This window comes from Ranitomeya imitator, chromosome 5, assembly GCF_032444005.1.
Source record: "Ranitomeya imitator isolate aRanImi1 chromosome 5, aRanImi1.pri, whole genome shotgun sequence".
Lineage (NCBI taxonomy): Eukaryota > Metazoa > Chordata > Amphibia > Anura > Dendrobatidae > Ranitomeya > Ranitomeya imitator.
Window position 1 is genome coordinate 228,032,361 of NC_091286.1, and position 19,586 is coordinate 228,051,946.

The 19,586-nt window shown below is 44.1% G+C and overlaps 1 protein-coding gene across 1 annotated transcript; it reads left to right on the forward strand.

Moving 5' to 3' along the window:
• The first annotated feature begins 507 nt into the window (after nt 1-507).
• CITED2 (Cbp/p300 interacting transactivator with Glu/Asp rich carboxy-terminal domain 2) lies at nt 508-3,083 on the forward strand. Its single transcript, XM_069725931.1, has 2 exons — nt 508-645; nt 1,611-3,083. Exon 2 carries the CDS (start codon nt 1,618-1,620, stop codon nt 2,317-2,319), a length of 702 nt encoding a protein of 233 aa, XP_069582032.1. The 5' UTR covers nt 508-645; nt 1,611-1,617; the 3' UTR covers nt 2,320-3,083.
• Nucleotides 3,084-19,586: the final 16,503 nt, after the last annotated feature.

Below are 19,586 nucleotides of genomic sequence, written 5' to 3' on the forward strand. Positions count from 1 at the left end.
GATATAAAGTTTTGGGGTTGTTTTTTTTGTGTGTGTGTAGTGCTGTTCTCATCATTGCCACTGTCACCATGTGTGTGCATCTCCATTAGGTGCCCTGTCCCTTTAACACTAGGAGACACCCAAGGACAATACATGGCACTTACCATCTGCTGCTCAGCACATTTAATGCATCATGTTATCATAGCCTATCTTTTATTTAGCACACAGTTGCTAAATAGTGGATGTTGAGGCTGTTGTCAGTGCTGCTGCATACAAAGGGGAGAGGATAAAGACCCCTAGTGGCGGCAGGCAGCAGCAGCTCCCACGTGTCACCACCAGGACAGCAGAGCAGCATCAGGGCTGCTGGATCTCCTCCAGCTCCGGCTGTGTTTATCCCTAATCCAGGTTTTACTTCTGCTGCCTGCCTGCTAGGCTTTTTTTTTTTCTCCTCTTCCTCCCCCCATTGCTCCTCCCTTTTGCAATCCTATATTAACAAGCAGGGAAGAAGAAGCACAGTTCATTGTTGGCAGCCCCGATGCCTCTCGCTGAGGAGTGAGGGAACGGCAGCTCTGCAGCAGGATCGCGTTACACAAAAGAGATCTGCGGATCCCTCCTGTATGCTGGGATCTCCCCATCCAAGCAGCAGTTTCGGATCGCTCACAAGGGGTAAGTGCTGCTGGCTAGGCGATCGGGCGAGCAGGGCTCATTGTCTCCTGTGCCTGGGCTCTATGGAGATGGCAGTGCCATCATTAATAATTCAGTGCATGGCAAAAGTTGCTGCAATGGTCAGGTTACCTATTCTCTATCTGCTTGGCATTCTAGTGCGTGATGGGAAAGTTGATCTGCTGGTGATCTACTCAGTGTGGTAGTAAGTTATTTAAGTGGGCAGTGTGGTGTAGTGGTGCCCCTGCTGGGGTTTAAATCCCTTTAAATGCTGATCCACTTGGGTTCTGCATCTTGTAAATGAACACATCAGGCTGCAGCCCCTCAGCATATGGGCATGACTTGCTAATGATGTAGTACCTTTGTTTGCATTGTTGAGCCCCTCACTGCCTGCTTTCCTCCTCCATCTCCTGCTGTAGGAAGTTCAATATTTCTATAATGTATCTGTCATGGTTGCTGCAAGGGGGATCTATGCTCATTTCGCTGTGGGGACGGCTGATACTTCACTGATCGCCCGCTTATGTGCGTAACCTTTTAATGATTAGCAATGAGATTATGGAGCGGCTTTTGTAGGACTGTAAAGCGCTGAAGTGCGGTGACTGGGGTGTAATGAATGCAATGCTGGGAGTGTTGAAGACGTTGTGTGCCTATGCCTTTGTCACTCGTGTCAAGGGGTTTCCAGTCGTACTGTTTAATGTCATGTTGGGCAATGAATTTTTCCAGCGATTGAAAGGTAATGTATACATGTTATCAGCAGCCGAGCGCATAATGCAGGAGACGAGCGCCGATGAGCAAGTGCTTGTAGGCTGGAAAGAGCAGTTCTGCAGATGGTGACACTTGCTCTGTGTTTTAATTCATCATTGCCTAGATAGGCTGAGAGATCAGATGCCTTAGATTCGGTGTCAATTGTTTTGTGTGTGTGTCAGGCGGCATTTTACATTTCTCTCATTTCTCCGTTCTCTTCCTAGGTGTACGATGGCAGACCATATAATGGCGATGAATCATGGTCGGTTTCCAGATGGAACAAATGGTCTTCACCACCACCCTGCTCATCGGATGGGAATGGGTCAATTTCCAAATCCTCACCATCCGCAGCAACAGCAGCAGCAACAACTTGCCTTTAACAGCCTGATGGGGGAACACATGCACTACAGCACAGGGAATATGAACTCTAACAATGGCATCAGGCATGCCATGGTGGCCGGGAATGTAAACGGTGGGCATCCTAATGGCAGCATGGCACCGGCGGCAAGGTTTACCAATTCACAGTTCATGGGAGCCCATGTTACAAATCAAGGAGCGCAGCTTACCGCTAGTATGCAGCTCCAGAAGCTGAACAACCAATATTTTACACATCATCCTTACCAACACAACCACTATATGCCAGACTTGCATCCTGCAAATCATCAGATAAATGGGACAAACCAGCATTTCAGAGACTGCAATCCAAAGCACAGCACTGGCATGCCTCCGTCAGTCAGCCACGTCCCTGCAGCAATGCTGCCTCCTAGCGTTATCGACACGGACTTCATCGATGAGGAAGTTCTAATGTCCTTGGTGATAGAAATGGGTTTGGATCGTATAAAAGAATTACCAGAGCTATGGCTGGGACAGAACGAATTTGATTTTATGACGGACTTTGTTTGCAAACAGCAGCCGAACAGAGTGAGCTGTTAGGCCTGGAATAAAAAAAGAAAAAAATTGAACATTCCTCCTTGGACACCGAATCTTGCTTCCAGAGTCCACTATTAATCTGTACAGAATATATATTATATATATTTTTTTTTTTCCCTTTTGATTCCCACATTTTTATTCTTGACTCCCCCCTCCCACTGCCTTGTGAATTGAGCCACTATTTCTGCAAATAGGGTGTTTCAGCAGATTTGTCTCCTGTCGTATCAAGTCGTCCGTGTTTTGACAAAGTCCATTTCCAATTTTTCTTTTTCTGCATCAACATGACCGAAAATTGTTGGTTGCATGAACCTCGGCAGCAAGATCCATTGCTGCACTAGTGCTGCCATTTTGCTTCAGTTAAATCTATGCATTGCTGTTTCACCACTTATTTTTTTTATTTTAACTGGAAGTTTTAACAATATGGGCCATGCCTTGCTGGATCAGGAGAAGTCCTACTGTTATTTAATTTTTATTTTTTCCTGTGTTACTTGTTTCACCCATGTACATACAACAATAAGGGTGGAATGTAATCAGTGTAAACATTTCACAAATGCTCCCCCTCCTCCCTCCAAAAAAAATAAAAAAAAATGTTTGACACTGTGCTAATATAGTTAATTTAGTTCATGGAAAATACTACTGTGTTTGAAAGCTTTTTAGGAAATTTTGACAGTATTTTTGTATAAAACCTTTTTTTGAGAAAATACTTGTTAATTTATTCTATTTTAATTTGCCAATGTCAATAAAGAGCTGCAACGTGCACTATTCTACCTTGGTGTAACTGTTTTTGTTTTTTTTGTATACTTCACTGCAACTCAAAAGTAAAAAAAAAAAAAAAAAAATCTGACTAGTTTTAACAAAAGTAATATTCAGAATATGAAAAGGGCATTAGCGTATAGTGAAACATTGACTATGCTGTTATAGTATAGAATATTCCAGAATGTGCCCTCCTGGAATTATGTAATTATGATGTCAGACTATGTCCTTGAAGACTGATCTTGCAGACTACGGATAAAGGGAGGCATTGTTCACGTGTGATTCCTGCCATGTCTGCTTTGTTTACAACGATTTTTTTTTTAACTTTTTATCCTCCTAATAGAGCTTTGCTGTCCACAGAACAGACATGACTAATCGATCACAAATAAACAATGGCTTTATCGGCCTTAGTTTTCCAGATCATTAGTTGCCCCCAATTTTATTTTGACCCTGTAAACGCCTTGTGTTCAGGATCTAACTGATATGTAAAGCCTAAAAAAATGGCAGCCATTTTTGTCTGTCATCTATGGTGCAGCTACTAGCTATACAGTGTAATCCATGTGAATGAGGGGTTATTACAGGTTATGTAACACAGGCCTGATGTTGTGCTACTTGCTAATTTAGAAACTCTTCAGTTTACTTGCATGATATCAGGACACGTGTGCAAAACTTGTCGAACCAGTATCTGGTTACACGTGTAATGGTGTTGCATTGTGTTATGGCTGTTTGTAGGCATTCCATGTTTAATATCTACTTGAAGGAATGTGAAGTATGTACAGCAGGTCAATGGCAGTATGTACTACAGGGCTGTGAGGAAATTCCTGTGCACTAAGTGGCTGACTACTGCTAGGCTTCAGGTGCCATGGAAAAGGCTCTACCAGACATGTGCCGCACGCACAAGTGGACATGGATGCATTTCTCTTACTGATAACTACTGGCTGAGTGTGATCGGGAATGCACACTCGGCCATTTTATTAGGCATGGCATGTGGCTGGTGCAATCGTATATTAACTGGTCATGAGGAGAAACTTTGCATTATATATTGTGACCTCAGACACTTGGGGATAGCGAAGGTACATCAATGACCTCTGCTGGATGGATGCAATAGAAACTTCATGGTAAATGTTCATTCCCACCATGAGTTTTTGCTGTGGCAGATTTTCTGCACCTCTGAGGTAAATTAGCTTAAAAAAGAGAATGTCCAGCTTCACTGAATCCGTAAAAGTTTTCTTTATTCACAAACTTAAAGCATAGAGGATAGACTTCAGCACAAACCATATGGGTAAGAATCTCAATGTGTTTCTGGAGACTAAGCTCCCTTAATCATGACCATTATCTAGGTTACTTCAGTTTTTGACGCTGCGTTTTTTTTTTTTTTTTTGTATTTACTGATATTTGCCTTTTTAATCCACTGGAGTATCAGTGTTGTCAATGTGTTTATTCTGCTGTGGAAACGCACTAAGAACACACGTGTGTGGTTTTTTTATTTTTTGCGGAATTTGTGTGCTTTTGCAAGTCTGTGGGTCACATATGCACAAAACTCAAAAAAAAAAACAACTTGTGGCTTTGACACTCTCAGCAGTTCAGTTTTAGGCCACGGTCAGTGTTTTACCTCAGGAGTGGGTGAAAAATACAGAAGTGGTGACTTGTTTCTACTATACTTCTCCCCCCTCCTGGTTCTCTTACAAATACTGAGGTAAAATGCTGGACGTGTGAACATGGCCTTACACTGATTAAAATAAACACAGTGGACCTGAGACTTCTGTATATTTCATTAACTTTGTTGAAACTGGAAGACACCATGTTTTGACACTGTAAATGTGAAGCGTCTCATCGTTTGCACAAACCCTAAGGGTATGTGCCCACGGGGCGGATTACAACCACAGCGTTCAACCCGCAGCGTCCAGATGTTACAGCATAATGGAGGTTTTTATGAAATCCTGTCTCCACTATGCGTGTTCGCACACATCGGCGGCCCTGCGTTTAGACATGCGGCGTGTATTTTAAGAACGCAGCATGTCTGTTTACTGTTTGCGGAGTGTCGCCGCAAGGTAAATAACAGGGTCCTATGTATAGGGTGCGGCGATTCTGGATGTGTGCCATGAACACATCTAGAATCGCTGTGCGTACAGAAGAGGGCGTCACTTTGGGAGGAGCTGGTTTTCCGCTCCATCCAAAGCGTCGACAATCCAGACCGTTGACACCCACCCTAATAGGATATGAACCAGGCCAAGTATTGTAGATTAGCAGATGGGTATAGCAAATTATGCAAGGGAAGCAATACTGCCATGGCATTTCTCATACATCAATAGTACACATAAAAATAAGAAACTTTGCAATGCATCTTATCAGAAGAACTTGCTTTTTTGTTTTCTCTGCCAGAATTGATCAGGCCCTTTCCAAAATTCTCAGTTCTGAGGTAAAATCTGTAGTCGGTGAATACATACTTCCATGACAGAGAAAATGGCAGCTGCTACTGATTTTTATGGAGGTCACGGACAGCTCCTCCCTCTATTCTACATAGGAGATGGCCGTTACTACTGATAGAATCTTATCTCAGTAATGGGGAGAGTCTTCACCAAATTTTTTTTTTTTCCCCCTCAAAATTGTGAATTTTGGCCAAGAAACAAGCCCATTTCTTAAATATCTACTGTATAATTGTCTAAGGGTCACTTCCGTCTATCACGAATATTTATTGGTCGCGGCCTGTCATGGAATCAAAGTCGCTGATTGGTCAAGGCAAAACGCCCACGACCATTGCCACGACCAATCAGCGACGGGCACAGTCCGGAAGAAAATGGCACTCCTTACTCCCCGCAGTCAGTGCCCGCACCGTACTCCCCTCCCGGTCACCGCTCACACAGAGTTAATGCCGGCGATAACGGACCGCGTTATGCCACAGGTAACACTGTTACCGCCGCTATTAACCCTGTGTGTCCCCAACTTTTTACTATTGATGCTGCTTCTGCAGCATCAATAGTAAAAAATGTAATGTTAAAAATAATTATAAAAAAAACATGCTATACTCACCCTCCGTTGTCCGCTGAGCCACTCGTGCTGGCAACCATCTTCCATTCCCAGCGATGCATTGTGAAATTACCCAGAAGGCTTAGCGGTCGTGCGAGACCGCTAAGTCATCTGGGTAATTTCGCAATGCATCCTGGGAACGGAAGATGGCAGCAGCCGCACGCATATCACCGGAGCTTCGGTGGATCCCAGGAGGTGAGTATACAACTATTTTTTTTTATTTTTTTTTATTTTTATTTATTTTAATTATTTTTTTTGACAGGGATATGATGCCCACACTGCTGTATACTACGTGGGCTGTGTTAGATACTGCGTGACTGCTATATACTACATAGGCAGTGTTATATACTCTGTGGGCTGTGCTATATATTACCTGGCCAATGTGTGTGTGTGTATATGTATGTGTGTATATATATATATATATATATATATATATATATTACTGCGTGGGCAGTGTTATATATTACGTGACTGGGCAATATACTACGTGGGCTGTGCACTATACTATGTGGCTGGCCAATATGCTACATAGCTGGGCAATATACTACATGGACATGCATATTCTAGAATACCCGATGCGTTAGAATCGGGCCACCATCTAGTAATAAATATATTACAAAACTACCGATTTTCATGTGTGCTATTGATATATTAAATAAAAATTAAAACAGTTATGCTTTAACTCAAAGATCTTCTGTGGGTTCACCATCACTATGCTCCTATTCTCAGGAGCTAAATTTTCTTCAACCTCTTATAGTGGTGACAGTGGACATATTTTGGCTAGATGTATGTAACCACAATAGATTCTTGCTACTTTAGGTTGCAAAATTGGGGTCATCACAGTACTGTTGTAACTAACAATGGTGGTCTTGGGTATTTTTGTTTGTTCTGTTATTTGGTTTGTAAAAATTTGTGACTTCATTATCAAAGGAGTTGCCAGTGTGGGCAAAATAAAAATAATTTCTCAGGGGGACTGGGTTTAGCATACTTGACTATAAGATCCAGCACAGGCTGCTCCATAGTCTGTGCTAGGATAGGAAATGTACAAATTGCCCTTCCACCAGCGGCTGAACGTCTGTGGCCTCTCGCTATAGTGCTCAGGCGACTCGAACAGTGCAACATCAGGTTGGTTTTTTTTTGTTTTTATTTTCTGATAATGTGCTAGTCTGTCACCTAACCGCCGCTGCTGCAAATCATAGGCTTCTGGTGAAGCTATGACTTCTGCATTGCCTTTGCTGGTACAGACCATGGAGTTGCATGTACTAGATCAAGGTAGGTGCTGGTAGGCAAATATTGAGCGCTATTTTAACAAACCCTGTCTGCTGGGAAATATATTTTTCCCAGGTGACCCTTGCTCGTTAGGTCCAGAGGCTTTAAAAATTATTATAATGCCCTGGAAACAGGTCACTTAGTGTGTTAGAATGCTGGCACTTGTGTTAACTTGCCCTGATCATTGCAAACTTTCAGCCTCTGGATATAAGTGAATGCTTCCATTTGCTTACAACAAGAAGAAATGAAATTAAGGCATGCATAGTATATTAGAAAGTTGTACTCTACAATAAAGTTGTTTTTTTATCTGGACCAGAATACCTATGCCAGCTGCCCTTCAGCTTGTTTCCCAATTGTCAGTAGGTGGTTTCATTTCACAAATGTTGGCTTTGGTTCCTTATATTAGATCTGTTTTTAGTGTTGATTATTAGCTTTTTTTTTTTTTTTTTTCTTTGAGCGCTGTCAGAAACAAACTAGCCGTTTTCATCAGGAGCAAAGAACTTGATCAATTTTGTCTTTCATGGTTTGAGGGGAATGAATAAGGGCAAATAATGTGGGCAATGCTTATAGCAACCAATTCCATTTTAACTGTCATTTGTCATCTGGCTGGAAAGTGAAGGCATCTGACATGTTGATGTGGGCAGCAGCAATTTTCATTTTGCAACAGCTATAAATGACAACCACCCCCTCCCCTATGGTCTTCATAGTATGATGACTAAAAGCTACACAAAACTAAATGCATAAATGGGAGAAATGTTCTCCATTCTGCTTTTATTGGGCGAGAATTATCGTATACGCCGTTGTTAAATTAACCTTGTGAGATTAATTTGTGGATAATTAAAATGTGTGCATCTGTAATATATTATATTTTTTCTTATGGTTGATTTGATGTTTTGACTTTTTTTTTCCTCTAGGTCACATATTAAAGAAGCGCTCACTTTTTTTTTTTTTATTCATTAAATGTGTGTATATGCATGTAAGATAGTGAGTGTATTAATGTACTCTCCTACCGCTGATGTCACCGCTCTGTAGACTGACCAGGTCATGCTGCGATCTACCTGAACCTGAAGTCGATTTTACAATGAAGTCCTCTGGTGCAAGAAAACAAGGCTCCATAGTCTGTCATTGTAAGAGACTTCTGACTTATGCGTAGCGCATAAAACGAGCCAGCTAGTCCGTTGTGTTGATGTAATTCAGAAGCAGAGAAGAGCGGCGCCGAAGACCGGCGAGAGCAGCGGTAGGTGAGTATATTAACACTGCATGCATATACACACATTTTTAATGAATACAAAAGTTAGTGGAAGTGCTAAATCAGCTGCCTGTGATTTGTGTGGTTGGTTGTTTTGTATGATAACTTGCTTAGTGATGTCATTTCATCTTTATCGGTCGTCCATGACAGCACCACAGAGAGGGGATCCGCCCTTCAGGAACAGGAAACCTACAGATACATAAGGGCGGCACCTCTCCCACGCATCAGTTGGTTTCCTGTTCCTGGAGGACAGGATGCCCTACAGATATATCTGTATTTCATCTGGACCCAGGCCGGCTGTCCGACTCAGGTAGCGGGGGGGTCTCCTACCTCGGGCAGTGCGGGTCCCTGGAAGCGCCACGGTGGGTCCGGGTAGGGCTCCACAACAGTGAGCAGAGCAGGGGAGCGGAGTCCAGAGGATGTCCGTCTCCAAGTGCCAGCAACGGAGGTGAGTATTCCACCCCCTTTTACCCTGGTTACCATTGTAAAATAAAAAAAAAAAAAAAAAGTACATACTCACATTCCGATGTCTGTCACGTCCCCCGGCGTCAGCTTCCCGCACTGACTGTGTCAGCACCGGCCGGCCGTAAAGCAGAGCACAGCGGTGACGTCACCGCTGTGCTCTGCTTTACGGCTGACGCTGACAGTCAGTGCAGGGAAGCTGACGCCGGGGGATGTGACTGACATCGGAATGTGAGTATGTACTGGTTTTTTTTTTAACTTTTACAATAGTAACCAGGGTAAATATCGGGTTACTAAGCGCGGCCCTGCGCTTAGTAACCCGATATTTACCCTGGTTACCCGGGGACTTCGGCATCGTTGAAGACAGTTTCAACGATGCCGAAGTCGTTGGTCGCTGGAGAGAGCTGTCTGTGTGACAGCTCCCCAGCGACCACACAACGACTTACCAACGATCACGGCCAGGTCGTATCGCTGGTCGTGATCGTTGGTAAGTCGTTTAGTGTAACGGTACCTTAAGACCTGCAGTAGCTGCGACATGCGCAGCCAGATCAATGATGGTCTGGCTGGACCAACTAGGGTCTAATCTAATTATCCTAAAACAAGAAACCCGGCCTGTCTACATGACCCTTCCAAAAAAGCCATAGAAATCCAAAGAATTTTTTAAGGGAAGTGATAGTCATGAATATATTCCAAAAAACTTTATTTTAAATACTTATTAAAAATGTACAAATCTATATTCCTTAGTAATTACAAATGGAGATGCACATGCAAATACACAGCAGATGTAGGTACAGTATAACATATCACTACATGTCTCTGAAGTTACTGTGTAAACAGGGGAATAGATGAGGTTATTGCACAGAGCAAAAGTCACTTCATATTTGGTATACGGTTTATAGGACTGATCCAAAGGTAGAGACCAAGAAAGTGCTACGTGCTATCTCTCTGCAAAGTGCATATTGGTCCGTGTCCACCATAGAAAAAGTCCTAGAGAGGCCCTATTAGGAAGTCCTGAGGAATATAGATTTGTAAATTTTTAATAAGTATTTAAAATAAAGTTTTTTGGAATATATTCATGACTATCGCTTCCCTTAAAAAATTCTTTGGATTTCTAGGGTCTAATCTAGAAGATGGAGCCTCTAGGGAATCCATATTAAAATCCTTACCAACAATCCAGAATGCCACTGCTTTTCTCTCAGACGCATCCGCAGATTCTGCAAGGATGGCAGCTAGGGCTGCAGGGCTATCGAATGCGGCCCGCAGGGCCCTATGGCTGAAGCGTTGGCCCGGCGACATTCAGGCCAGGTCCCGTCTTTGCTCTATCCCGTGCGAAGGAGAATGCCTGTTTGGACTGGTTCTAGACGAACTACTGGAGAAGGCCGGTGACGAGAAAAAGAAATTACCCAGTCTACCGACCACTTCTTATAGGCGTCCCTTCACAGGGAAAAGATTCTTTCGCAGAAGGCCGGCCAGGGACCAGGGCAGATGGGACGATAAAAAGAAAAGAGGTACTGGATTCATGTTTGGAGGTGGGGGACGTCAGGAGCCATCCCGTGAGATCAAAAAGCCACCCCAATGACTAGTCGCCCCGGTGGGAGGTAGACTATCTGCCTTCTACCCAGCCTGGTCCAAAATTTCCAGTAGCAATTGGATTTTGGGAATAATAGCTACGGGTCTACGGCTAGAGTTTTCCTCTATCCCTCATAATTTGTTCAGGGTTACCCCGCTCAGGTCCTCTGCAGCAGAACAGATGGCCCTGGAAACGGAAATTCACAACCTGCTCAGTAAGAAAGTCCTATCAGAGATTCCGGAAGAAGAACGGGGTAGAGGATTCTACTCTCCTCTATTCCTGATATGTAAACCAGATGGCTCCTTGAGAACTATTATCAACCTTAGGGCTCTTAACAATTTTCTGACCATACAACCCTTTAAAATGGAGACCGTTAATACCACAATAAAACTACTGTTTAAAAACTGTTTTATGGTGGTGTTGGATTTAAATGACACCTATTACCATATTCCAATTTATGCAGGACACCAAAGATTCCTGAGGGTAGCGGTCCGGTTAGATGGGGTGGTCAGACATTTCCTGTATAGGGCTCTCCCCTTTGGTATATCGGTCGCCCCCCGTGTATTTACTAAGGTCATTGCTGAGGTAATGGCCCACCTACATGAGTCCTACCTGGACGATCTCCTCACAGTGGGTAAAACAGAGGAGCACTGTTTAGAACAACTACAAAAATTAATGTCTGCCCTGGAGCGTCTGGGATGGTTACTAAGGGCCTTAGGGTACCATCACACAGTGGCATTTTGATCACTACGACGGCACGATTTGTGATGTTCCAGCGATATATCCGTGACGTTCCAGCGATCTCGCTGTGTCTGACACGCTCCTGCGATCAGGGACCCCGCTGAGAATCATACGTCGTAGCAGATCGTTTGAAACTTTCTTTCGTCGTCTAGTGTCCCGCTGTGGCGGCATGATCGCATGGTGTAACAAAGGTGTGCACGATATTGTATACGATGTGCGCATAGTAACCAACGGCTTCTACATCGCACATACGTCATGAAATTATCGCTCCAGCGTCGTACATTGCAAAGTGTGACAGCAGTCTACGACGCTGGAGCGATATTGTTACGATGCTGGAGCGTCACGGATCGTGCCGTCGTAGCGATCAAAATGCCACTGTGTGACGGTACCCTTAGGGGCCCTCTTTGGCTGCAACATTTCTGAAAATTATTGGATCAGTAGATTCATTAAGGCGGCAAAAAGGTCTAGGCCAATAGTGAAGAATAGGGTCATGCCGTGGCACTTAAACTTAATCCTCATGGCCATGACAGAAGCTCCATTTGAGCCAATTTCTTTGGCTTCTATTAAAAACCTGTCTCTTAAAGTAGCCTTCCTGGTGGCCCCAACGTCAGCTCGTAGGGTAGGCCCATCCAGGCATTATCCAGGCTTCCCCCTTACATGCAACTTAGAGATGATAGAGTGATACTTTCCCCTGATCCAGCATATCTTCCTAAAGTAGTGTCTAGATTCCATAGAACACAGGAGATAGTTTTCCATCTTTCCTCCCTAATCCTACTAATGATAAAGAAAGGAAACTACACACTCTAGATGTAAGAAGATGTATCCTAGAGTATCTAGCAGTTACTGATTCTTGGAAGATAGATAGCGCCCTATTCGTGTCCTATCAGGGTAGCAGGAAAGGTCATAGAGTATCAAAATTTACGCTTGCTAGGTGGATCAGGGAGGCTATCTCGCTGGCATACGTCTCAAAGGGCAAGCCTGCGCCTGAAGGTCTAAGAGCGCATTCCACTAGAGCTATGGCTACCTCGTGGGCAGAGAGGTTAGAGGTGTTGATCGACCAAATATGTAAGGCTACTACTTGGTCTTCTCCAAACACTTTCTATAACCATTATAGATTAAACTTGGGTGCTTCCTCGGACCTCTCTTTTGGTGTAAGGGTGCTGCAAGCTGTAGTCCCTCCCTAAATAGTTACTCTTTGTAATTCTCTCCATGGTGCTGTCATGGACGACCGATAAAGTCTTAGTTACTCACCGGTTAATGCTGTTTTTGGGAGTCCATGACAGCACCCGTCCATACCCTCCCGTCTTCTTAAGTTCTGGGTGTACACCTCTTCCCTTTTTTTATATAATCCACTCGTGGTGAATAGTTAGCAGTAGTATCGTTGTATATAAATTATGCTGTTAACCTCGGGGGTCCTCTTGTGCTCTGTAAACCAACTGATGCGTGGGAGAGGTGCCGCCCTTATGTATCTGTAGGTTTCCTGTTCCTGAAGGGCGGATCCCCTCTCTCTGTGGTGCTGTCATGGACTCCGAAAAACACCGTTAACCGGTGAGTAACTAAGACTATCTCCACTTGCAAAGTTAAGGGCTTCATGTATCTTTAACCCCTTCCCGACCCATGACGCCACGTAGGCGTCATGAAAGTCGGTGCCAATCCGACCCATGACGCCTATGTGGCATCATGGAAAGATCGCGTCCCTGCAGATCCGGTGAAAGGGTTAACTCCCATTTCACCCGATCTGCAGGGACAGGGGGAGTGGTAGTTTAGCCCAGGGGGGGTGGCTTCACCCCCCCCCCCCCCGTGGTTACGATCGCTCTGATTGGCTGTTGAAAGTGAAACTGCCTATCAGAGCGATTTGTAATATTTCACCCATTATAACGGGTGAAATATTACAATCCAGCCATGGCCGATGCTGCAATATCATCGGCCATAGCTGGAAATACTAATGTGCCCCCACCCCACCCCACCGATCGCCCCCCCAGCCCTCCGATCTGCCGGGTACACTGCCCCGCTCCCCTCCGTCCTGTGCTCCGCTCCCCCCCGTGCTCTTGTCCACTCACCCCCGTGCTCCAATCACCCCCCGTGCTCCAATCACCCCCCCTGCACTCCGATGCACCCCCCCGTGCTCCGTTCCACCCCCCCGTTGCTCCGTTCCACCCCCCCATGCTCCGTTCCACCCCCTCAGTGCTCCGTTCCACACCTCCCGCGTTCCGATCCACCACCCCCGTGCTCCGATCCCACCCCCCCCGTGCTCCCCTCACCCCATCATACTTACCGGTCCTGCCGGGGTCCGTCCGTCTTCTCCCTGGGCGCCGCCATCTTCCAAAATGGCGGGCGCATGCGCAGTGCGCCCGCCCGCCGAATCTGCCGGCCGGCAGATTCGTTCAAAGTGAATTTTGATCACTGAGATAGATTATATCTCAGTGATCAAAATAAAAAAATAATAAATGACCCCCCCCCCTTTGTCACCCCCATAGGTAGGGACAATAAAAAAATAAAGAATTTTTTTTTCCACTAATGTTAGAATAGGGTTAGGGGTAGGGTTAGGGTTTGGGTTAGGGGTAGGGTTAGGGGTAGGGTTAGGGGTAGGGGTAGGGTTAGGGGTAAGGTTAGGGTTAGGGGTAGGGTTAGGGTTAGGGGTAGGGTTAGGGGTAGGGTTAGGGGTAGGGTTAGGGTTAGGGGTAGGGTTAGGGTTAGGGGTAGGGTTAGGGGTAGGGTTAGGGGTAGGGGTAGGGTTAGGGGTAGGGTTAGGGCTAGGGTTAGGGTTTTGGTATGTGCACACGTATTCTGGTCCTCTGCGGATTTTTCCGCTGCGGATTTGATAAATGCGCAGTGCTAAACCGCTGCGGATTTATCGCAGATTTACCACGTTTTTTCTGTGCCTTTCACTGCGGTTTTACAACTGCGATTTTCTATTGGAGCAGTTGTAAAACCGCTGCGGAATCCGCAGAAAGAAGCGACATGCTGCGGAATGTAAACCGCTGCGTTTCCGTGCAGTTTTTCTGCAGCATGTGTACAGCGATTTTTGTTTCCCATAGGTTTACATTGAACTGTAAACTCATGGGAAACTGCTGCGGATCCGCAACGTTTTCCGCAGCGTGTGCACATACCTTTAGAATTGGGCTATGTGCACACGGTGCGGATTGGCCGCTGCGGATTCGCAGCAGTGTTCCATCAGGTTTACAGTACCATGTAAACTTATGGAAAACCAAATCCGCTGTGCCCATGGTGCGGAAAATACCGCGCAGAAACGCTGCGTTGTATTTTCCGCAGCATGTCAATTCTTTGTGCGGATTCCGCAGCGTTTTACACTTGTTCCTCAATAGGAATCCGCAGGTGAAATCTGCACAAAAAACACTGGAAATCCGCGGAAAATCCGCAGGTAAAACGCAGTGCCTTTTACCCGCGGATTTTTCAAAAATGATGCTGAAAAATCTCACACGAATCCGCAACGTGGGCACATAGCCTTAGGGTTAGGGTTGGAATTAGGGTTGTGGTTAGGGTTGTGATTAGGGTTATGGCTACAGTTGGGATTAGAGTTAGGGGTGTGTTGGGGTTAGTGTTGGAGGTAGAATTGAGGGGTTTCCACTATTTAGGCACATCAGGGGTCTCCAAACGCAACATGGCGCCACCATTGATCCCAGCCAATCTTGTATTCAAAAAGTCAAATGGTGTTCCCTCACTTCCGAGCCCCGACGTGTGCCCAAACAGCGGTTTACCCCCACGTATGGGGTACCAGCATACTCAGGATAAACTGCGCAACAATTACTGGGGTCCAATTTCTCCTGTTACCCTTGGGAAAATAAAAAAATGCTTGCTAAAACATCATTTTTGAGGAAAGAAAAATTATTTTTTATTTTCACGGCTCTGCGTTGTAAACGTCTGTGAAGCACTTGGGGGTTCAAAGTGCTCACCACATATCTAGATAAGTTCCTTGGGGGGTCTAGTTTCTAAAATGGGGTCACTTTAGGGGGGTTTCTACTGTTTAGGCACACCAGGGGATCTGCAAACGCAACGTGACGCCCGCAGACCATTCCATCAAAGTCTGCATTTCAAAAGTCACTACTTCCCTTCTGAGCCCCGACGTGTGCCCAAACAGTGGTTTACCCCCACACATGGGGTATCAGCGTACTCAGGAGAAACTGGACAATAACTTTTGGGGTCCAATTTCTCCTGTAACCCTTGGAAAAATAAAAAATTCTGGGCTAAATAATTATTTTTGAGGAAAGAAAACGTATTTATTATTTTCACGGCCCTGCATTATAAACTTCTGTGAAGCACTTGGGGGTTCAAAGTGCTCACCACACATCTAGATAAGTTCCTTTTGGGGTCTAGTTTCCAAAATAGGGTCACTTGTGGGGGATTTCTACTGTTTAGCCACATCAGGGGCTCTGCAAACGCAACGTGACGCCCGCAGAGCATTCCATCAAAGTCTGCATTTCAAAACATCACTACTTCACTTCCGAGCCCCTGCGTGTGCCCAAACAGTGGTTTACCCCCACATATGGGGTATCAGCGTACTCAGGAGAAACTGTACAACAACTTTTGGGGTGAAATTTCTCCTGTTACCCTTGGGAAAATAAAAAATTGCAGGCTAAAAGATCATTTTTTGAGAAAATAATTTTTATTTTTTATTTTCATGGCTCTGCGTTATAAACTTCTGTGAAGCACTTGGGAGTTCAAAGTCCTCACCACACATCTAGATAAGTTCCTTTCGGGGTCTTGTTTCCAAAATGGGGTCACTTGTGGGGGGTTTCTACTGTTTAGCCACATCAGGGGCTCTGCAAACGCAATGTGACGCCCACAGAGCATTCCATCAAAGTCTGCATTTCAAAACATCACTACTTCACTTCCGAGCCCCGGCATGTGCCCAAACAGTGGTTTACCCCCACATATGGGGTATCAGTGTACTCAGGAGAAACTGGACAACAACTTTTGGGGTCAAATTTCTCCTGTTACCCTTGGGAAAATAAAAAATTGCAGGCTAAAATATCATTTTTGAGAAAATAATTTTTTTTTTTCATGGCTCTGCGTTATAAACTTCTGTGAAGCACTTGGGGGTTCAAAGTCCTCATCACACATCTAGATTAGTTCCTTTGGGGGTCTAGTTTCCAAAATGGGGTCATTTGTGGGGGATTTCCAATGGTTAGGCATACAGGGGCTCTCCAAACGTGACATGGTGTCCGCTAATGATTGGAGCTAATTTTCCATTTAAAAAGCCAAATGGCGTGCCTTCCCTTCCGAGCCCTGCCGTGCGCCCAAGCAGTGGTTTACCCCCACACATGGGGTATCAGCGTACTCAGGACAAACTGGACAAGAACATTTGGGGTCCAATTTCTCCTATTACCCTTGGCAAAATAGGAAATTCCAGGCTAAAAAATCATTTTTGAGGAAAGAAAAATTATTTTTTATTTTCATGGCTCTGCGTTATAAACTTCTGTGAAGCACCTGGGGGTTTAAAGTGCTCAATATGCATCTAGATAAGTTCCTTTGGGGGTCTAGTTTCCAAAATGGGGTCACTTGTGTGGGAGCTCCAATGTTTAGGCACACAGGGGCTCTCCAAACACGACATGGTGTCCGCTAACAATTGGAGCTAATTTTCCATTCAAAAAGTCAAATGGCGCGCCTTCCCTTCCGAGCCCTGCCGTGTGCCCAAACAGTGGTTTACCCCCACATATGAGGTATCGGCGTACTCGCGAGAAATTGCCCAACAAATTTTATGATCCATTTTATCCTATTGCCTATGTGAAAATGAAAAAATTGAGGCGAAAATAATTTTTTTGTGGAAAAAAAAGTACTTTTTCATTTTTGCAGATCAATTTGTGAAGCACCTGAGGGTTTAAAGTGCTCACTAGGCATCTAGATAAGTTTCTTGGGGGGTCTAGGTTCCAAAATGGGGTCACTTGTGGGGGAGCTCCAATGTTTAGGCACACAGGGGCTCTACAAACGCGACATGGTGTCCGCTAACGATGGAGATAATTTTTCATTCAAAAAGTCAACTGGCGCTCCTTCCCTTCCAAGCCTTACCATGTGCCCAAACAGTAATTTACCCCCACATGTGAGGTATCGGTGTACTCAGGAGAAATTGCCCAACAAATTTTAGGATCCATTTTATCCTATTGCCCATGTGAAAATGAAAAAATTGAGGCGAAAATAATTTTTTTGTGAAAAAAAGTACTTTTTCATTTTTACAGATCAATTTGTGAAGCACCTGAGGGTTTAAAGTGCTCACTAGGCATCTAGATAAGTTCCTTGGGGGGTCTAGTTTCCAAAATGGGGTCACTTGTGGGGGAGCTCCAATGTTTAGGCACACAGGGGCTCTACAAACGCGACATGGTGTCCGCTAACGATGGAGATAATTTTTCATTCAAAAAGTCAAATGGCGCTCCTTCCCTTCCAAGCCTTACCATGTGCCCAAACAGTAATTTACCCCCACATGTGAGGTATCGGTGTACTCAGGAGAAATTGCCCAACAAATTTTAGGATCCATTTTATCCTGTTGCCCATGTGAAAATGAAAAAATTGAGGCTAAAAGAATATTTTTGTAAAAAAAAAGTACTTTTTCATTTTTACGGATCAATTTGTGAAGCACCTGGGGGTTCAAAGTGCTCACTATGCATCTAGATAAGTTCATTGGGGCGTCTAGTTTCCAAAATGGGGTCACTTGTGGGGGAGCTCCAATTTTTAGGCACACGGGGGCTCTCCAAACGTGACATGGTGTCCGCTAAAGAGTGGAGCCAATTTTTCATTCAAAAAGTCAAATGGCGCTCCTTCCCTTCCAAGCCCTGCCGTGCGCCCAAACAGTGGTTTACCCCAACATATGAGGTATCAGTGTACTCAGGACAAATTGGACAACAACTTTCGTGGTTCAGTTTCTCCTTTTACCATTGGGAAAATAAAAAAATTGTTGCTAAAAATAATTTTTGTGACTAAAAAGTTAAATGTTCATTTTTTCCTTCCATGTTGCTTCTGCTGCTGTGAAGTACCTGAAGGGTTAATAAACTTCTTGAATGTGGTTTTGAGTACCTTGAGGGGTGCATTTTTTAGAATGGTGTCACTTTTTGGTATTTTCAGCCATATAGACCCCTCAAACTGACTTCAAATGTGAGGTGGTCCCTAAAAAAAATGGTTTTGTAAATTTCGTTGTAAAAATGAGAAATCGCTGGTCAAATTTTAACCCTTATAACTTCCTAGCAAAAAATTGTGCTGATGTAAAGTATACATGTGGGAAATGTTATTTATTAACTATTTTGTGTCACATAACTCTTTAACAGAATAAAAATTCAAAATGTGAAAATTGCGAAATTTTCAAAATTTTCGTCAAATTTCTGTTTTTATCACAAATAAACGCAGAATTTATTGACCTAAATTTACCACTAACATGAAGCCCAATATGTCACGAAAAAACAATCTCAGAACCGCTAGGATCCGTTGAAGCGTTCCTGAGTTATTACCTCATAAAGGGACACTGGTCAGAATTGCAAAAAACTGCAAGGTCTTTAAGGTCAAAATAGGCTGGGTCACAAAGGGGTTAAGTCATTGGGGTCACAAAGGGGTTAAGTCATTGGTACAGGCTGAAAATCGTAACATGTAACATATAGATTTTACTCATTTTATTTGGGGAGAAGGATCTGGAACTTTGAATTTAATAAAGTTTGTATTTTGGGGCCATTAACCATAGGCAGTGATTAATAACACAGGGATGCTCGACCTAACCAAACTTTTTTTGTGTGTATATAGGGGATATGGTGAGACGCACAGCTTTCAGGGGACAGCAATCTCCCATGTTTGGTCATATTTAGAATTGTTAGTGAAAATTCCCAAGTAGCAGATTTGTTACAGAAACATTTGTTCTATCCAAATAAAATTTTCTCCTCCGTAACAATTCAAAAGGAACAGTATTCTCTTTGAAGAAACAAACAAATCTGCCAAGTGTACACCACTTTTAGTTTATCGTGTGTTCCCATGGGGCATTTCCCTGTTATTATAGTGAAAATTGTTTAAGGAGAAACTGTTATTTCCCTAAATGCTATTAACATGCATATGTAAGGTTTTTCTGCAGGTTAATAGTATCGTAATACTGCCCTGAAAGTGCGGTACTGGAAAAATTTAAGAGACTCTGTCCGCACAGATTGAGTGCTCAAACAAAGTACACGCGCTCAGTGCATCTGGGCGGGACCCTTCATGTAAATGCAGCTT

Bases quoted from the DNA above. Each gene is read 5' to 3' on its own strand.
- CITED2 (XM_069725931.1), top strand. From the start codon at position 1,618: ATGGCAGACCATATAATGGCGATGAATCATGGTCGGTTTCCAGATGGA.